Consider the following 5,851-nt stretch of genomic DNA (forward strand, 5'->3'; position numbering starts at 1 on the left):
AGTTTACACTCGAAGTGGATTGGTCTCTCTAAGCGAGATCCCAATTTGTCGGTCATTACCGACGTGACGTCTCTGTTCCCTCCTTCAGGGAACGAGGGTTACATACGTAACCGAGACGTTATGCAGCTTAATCATGCTAAATCTAATTTAACACTAAAATAACTTTTAAACTTGCACATACAGTAAATGACAAGTGGAGCAATGAAAATAATTTACATATAGGAAAAACCTGTATGACTCTCTTCTGTAGAACACAAAAAGTTATTATTTTTTAAAGCTGTGTGAATGAATAAATCAAACGAATGAATCAGTTAATTGAGTTACAAAACTGGTTAATATTTGTTCAGATTCTGACTGATCAGCTTCTAATCACTTGCTCAAATCAATGATTAACAACTTTGGTCTGTTCGTGAGGTGAGTAAATGATGGCATAATTTTCAGTTTTGGGTGAACTATCCCTTTAATTCCAGTGATATCCAGTGACAAATCCTAATGCTATGGCATACAATGACATTCTAGAGAACCGTTTAGGATGCACTATATCCTGGTGAGCTGATACCTTCATGTTCCATTGTGTAAAAAGCCTACCCAGAAGAATGAAATTGTTATGGAAGACTAACCCCTTTTAACAAGGCTTTGAAAGTACTGGTGAACAAGCACATATGCGGCGCATTGAGGTATCCACATACTTTTGGTCACATAGTGGATAATATCATGATCACTTACACCTTACTTTTTTTCATTTGTTTATGAATTTATGATGAAAAAATTAAAATTTGCTTAAAATGTACTGATGTGCCGTCAGAATGAGAGTCCAAACAGCTGATAAAACATCACAATAATCTAAAGTAATCCACATGACTCCAGTCCATCTCGTGAAGTGAAAAGCTGTGTGTTTGTAAAAAACAAGTACATCAAGGCATTTTAACTTGACTAGCTGGAAGCAATGGTTTAAAGTTCTACATCCAAATTATGGACTTGTTTCTCACAAATATGCCTTTTTTTTTTACTTGACAAGATGTTGATTGATGGACTGGAGTCGTGTGGATTCCTTGTAGATTATTGTGAGGTTTATATCAGCTGTTTGAACTCAATCACTGCAGGGGTGAACAAGTGATGTAATGCTAAATTTCTTCAAATCTGTTCAGATGATGAAACAAACTCATCTACATCACCTGAAGGTGAATACATTTTCAGCAAATTTTCAGTTTTGGGTGAACTATTAATTTAATGCCTATGGTTTTGTGCTTAGCACATATGGGCTAATATTTGGTCTGTTATTCTAAATATACTGTTTATATAATACTTCACAATGGTAAACACCAGTTTTCAGATAAACGCATATATTTGGGCACAGAAGAAGAATGGTTACATAATTCTCGAAAAGTGAAAAGAGTGACCACAGGTCAAGCAGTACAGATTTTGAGAACTTTAAAATATTTAGATGAATTACACAAAATACAAACAGACATAAAATGTAAAAAGTCACAAAGTCCTCTGATAAAGGAAAGCAGATTTTAAACAAACAAGGTGCCAAGTTGCAAAGGCCAGGTAAACATATACAAAGGCATTAGAATGTCAAAATGTGTACATCAATCTTTTCCTGAAGAGCTGATAATGTCTTAAAATCTTCTTATTTCCTGTTTTACTTGAAGTTTGACAATATATTACATTTACATTACATACTTTAACAGTCCACTTCTCTGAAAAGTGTGTAAACTCCTCTCTTTGGCAGCTTAGTAAAAGTCTATAGCATTTCTCTCTCAACTGCCCATTTTTTGCTCATTTTCTCTTCCACTGAACGTGGAAGAGTCACTTAAGTCACTGAACGTCCCAGATCTCACAGAGGAGGGGGGTGAACTTGTGGTCGCTCATGCGCCATGACTCCAGCATTTCTGCGTGATGGTGGTTGAGGGTGCGAAGCTCAGTCAGACGACCGAGAAGCCGTGCAAAGTGCTGGGGCTCATGGGGGTGCTGTAGTTTACAGACCTTCCTCAGCACCTCCAACATGGGCTCCTGCAGACGCTCCACTGCCTGCTGGTCCTTTACGTATGGTCTGTCTACGGATAGATAGAACAATTTCAGTCATATGAAACAAATTCATTTAATTGTGGCCTTCTGAAGCATAAAACAATGACAAAAATGTGCTTTTCTATTGTGACCCTATTAATCATTAACCATTTAACTTATTGGAACAGTACAAACTGATTACATAAGAACCAAACGTGGGTTTTAAATGGGTTAAAACATTTCCATCATATGATGCTAATGCATTTACATTGATGGTTCCTTGGAACATGCCAGCCTTATAACGAATAATGGTCCATTGTTAACAAGTAACTATGCAGGAAGTAACAGGTAGTACTACATTAACACTTAACTTAATACTATTAACTAATAGAGAAGCAAGATTAACTAAGCAGTAAGTAGGTAAGTAGTAGTAAATTTAGGACAAAGGTAGTTCCTTATTAGATATTTGATAATTATTAAATAAAAATATCCTCATTGAGAACTACTTGTGAACTATGACCAGTTAATAAAGAATAACCAATTAATTACTAATCACAACAGTAACGTCTTAAAAGTGAACAATTGGAATTACAGTAATCTAAACGTGAGGTAATAAAAGCATGAATAACCTTCTCCAAATCTTGAAAAGACAAAAATGATTTAAGTTTGGAGATGACCCGTAATTGATAAAAACTGTTCCTAACGACAGAATTAATTTGTTTGGACAAACATAATTCTGAGTCTATGATAACGCCCAGGTTTCTAACCTGTGAGGAAATGGAGGGGAAATGATTGCCCAGCTCCTCAATAATATCCATTCTCATTTTTTGGGGACCAAAAACAATAATTTCTGTTTTGTTCTCATTGAGTTGGAGAAAGTTATTTGTTAACCATTTTTTAATATCTGAGATACATTCCAGCAATGGTTGAATGGAATCACCAGCTTTTAGTGGGAGGTACATCTGCGTATCATCAGCATATAAATTAAACGAAACATTGTGCTTCCTGATAATATCCCCCAGAGGGCGCATATATAAGTTAAAAAGAAGCGGTCCCAGAATAGAGCCCTGAGGTATTCCACTAATAATTGGGGCAGATGATGAGGAAAACTTGCCTAGCTCCACAGAAAAAGACCTGTCTTTGAGATATGAGCTGAACCATCGTAAGGCTGTGCCCCTGATACCGATCAGATGTTCTAAACGGCAAATAAGAACATTATGATTCACGGTATCAAAGGCAGCTGTAAGATCCAGTAGAATCAATACCGCATTTTTACCGGCATCAACTGCAACCAAAATATCATTGAACACTTTAAGCAAAGCAGACTCCGTACTGTGATAAGCAGTGAAACCAGATTGAAAAGGTTCTAATAAATTAGCTGTATTTAAGAATGTGATCAGCTGTAATTGCACAACTTTTTCCAAAAGCTTTGACAAAAATGATAACTTTGAGACAGGCCGAAAATTGTTAAAGCAACTTTCATCCAAACCTTGCTTCTTAAGCAAAGGCTGAACAACCGCATGCTTAAAGCAGTTCGGAACCACACCAGTGTCCAAAGATGAGTTAATCAACACTTGGACACTGGGGCCAATTACTGGAAAAGCTGCTTTTATGATCTCAGAAGGAACAACATCCAGTGAGGAGTTAGTAGACTTCATTTTGTTAACGAGATCGGAAAGTTCCATTAAAGAGACATGTTGAAAATGACTAAATGAAAATGGACTAGCAGGCGAGTTCAAAGACAGGTCTGAGAGATGTGAAGTAAAAGATAAGCGAATGGCACTCGCTTTGTCAACAAAAAATTTCAAAAATTTCTCACAGAGCTCTGCTGACGGCTCCCTAGAAAACTGGGAATTCAGATTAATTACTGAATTTATTGTGGAGAATAAAACCCTAGGTCTATGACAGTGTGCGGTAATCAGTTCTGAAAAATATTAGTAATTAATTGGCTATTCTTTATTAACAAGTAGTTCTCAATGAGGATATATTTTTTTAGTAATTATCAAATATCTAATAAGTAACTACCTTTGTCCTAAATTTGCTACTACTTACTGCTTAGTTAATCTTGCTTCTCTATTAGTTAATAGTATTAAGTTAAGTGTTAATGTAGTACTACCTATTACTTCCTGCATAGTTACTTGTTAACAACGGACCATTATTCTAAAGTGTTACCGATTTTTATAATGTTACAGAAGATTTCTATTTTAAAAGAATGCTGTTCTTTTGAACTTCCTATTTATCTACAAAAATATTAAGAAGCACAACTGTTTTCAACATTGTAATAATAAGAAATGTTTTTGAGCACCAAATCAGCACTAAACTTTGGCAACACAAGAACACTGTTTTTAACAACCCTAACTCTAACTGAACTAACATTGCATTCTGAAATGTATTATTTAAAACATTAAGTGTCTGATATCAGCTGACCTGGTGAGAGGATTGTGATAGCAGTGAGGAGAGCATGTTCCTCTTGCATCATCTGCAGCTCCCCGATGCTTTTATAGAAGTTAAACATGGGTGTGATAAACTCTTCAGATATGCCTATGGAGGAAATAAAGATGTTTATGAAGATATACACCAAGCTTCATTTTTGTCTTTTATAAATCACTCTAATATTGAATATCTAGTACTGACAACATAAAAACGACAGTCATTTACAACCTCAGCCACTTGTAACCACTCAAAAACATATTTATTTGAAGCTAATCAACCAAGGCACATATTTACATACCAACTATGATTTAAAATTAAATGAAGGCCATGCCTTCTTTACTGGACTAAAGATCACATTATTACACACTACACTCAGCTGTGGCTCTGTGATCTTACCCCCATAAATTCTGTATTTTTTTGAGTTTCAGTAGATAAATCTAATAGGACACATTTTCAGTATTCAGTAGTGAAACTGTCTTTGTTGAATGTACAAGTGTATAAGGTTTTATAAATGGCCTGTTTTATTCTGAGGCCTCAGGGTGGCAGTGTTACCTATATTTAAAAGTATGGATTTACTACAGTAAATCACACAATTTCCTCTTAGAAAGAATCCATCCATCAATAATATAAAATGTAGGCCTATTACATTTCATCTTATGCTCTGTAATCTACTTTTGTCTTGTTGTCTCAGAAAAAAATATTGAAACTTATTTAAAACTAGATAAACGTAGCCTTTTAAGACTTTTTCCCAAAGATTATATCTTGAATTTGCCAGTGAGGTAAGAAAATTAATTTAAAATACACTCTTAAAAAGAACTATTCATATCTTGTGCACTCCCTCAGTGTGCAATGGCAGATCATCAGGGGTCGTGACCTTATTGCTTTCTATTGTCTGTTAGGTCAGAGCTGATCTGAATCTGGCCTCGGATCCCCACAGCTGTGCGTTTCCACATTCAGTGGGATTCTCAGTAACAGCAGTTCATTTGAAGCCTGTCTTTGAAGGGCTTTCCTGTTTTGTGCGAGGTCTTTGTCTTTATCATTATCATTGATATAATTATCATACTTCACTGGCTATGTGAGCCGAGCGCTCTTTTCTGATGTAAAGCATTCAGTGTGAAGAGCCGTAAGGGTTTGGTTTACAGAGCAACCAATCAGGGAATCCCTCGGTGGGAGCTGCCACACTGAAGACAGCTGGGACATTAAAGGGGTCATATGATGCGATTTCTATTTTTCCTTTTCTTTAGTGTAATGTAGCTATTTGTGCATGTATAAGATCTGCAGAGTTACAAAGCTCAAAGTCTCCCACAAAAGGATTTATTATCTAAAAGAGAAGGCTGATCCAGACCGGGCTAAAATGCCTCATTCAAACACGCCCCCACATCTCTACGTCACGATGTGGAAATATTTG

At 36.0% G+C, this 5,851-nt stretch overlaps 1 protein-coding gene across 4 annotated transcripts in view; it reads right to left on the minus strand.

Moving 5' to 3' along the window:
* Positions 1–1,193: 1,193 nt before the first annotated feature.
* Positions 1,194–5,851, minus strand: part of LOC107749275 (bile acid receptor-like) — a 16,505-nt gene continuing 11,847 nt past the window's right edge. For 3 of the 4 annotated variants that reach the window (XM_016564369.1, XM_016564366.1, XM_016564367.1), the window contains 2 exons: positions 4,438–4,551; positions 1,195–2,060 (listed from right to left, as the gene is read on the minus strand). In XM_016564369.1, the coding sequence (XP_016419855.1) occupies positions 1,822–2,060; positions 4,438–4,551 (353 nt within the window). In that variant the 3' untranslated portion in view covers positions 1,195–1,821. Of the gene's footprint in view, positions 2,061–4,437; positions 4,552–5,851 lie in introns of all 4 variants that reach the window. The other variant, XM_016564368.1, reaches the window with a different exon arrangement.

Source organism: Sinocyclocheilus rhinocerous, unplaced genomic scaffold (assembly GCF_001515625.1).
Source record: "Sinocyclocheilus rhinocerous isolate Xijiao unplaced genomic scaffold, SAMN03320098_v1.1 scaffold1311, whole genome shotgun sequence".
Classification (NCBI taxonomy): Eukaryota; Metazoa; Chordata; class Actinopteri; order Cypriniformes; family Cyprinidae; genus Sinocyclocheilus; species Sinocyclocheilus rhinocerous.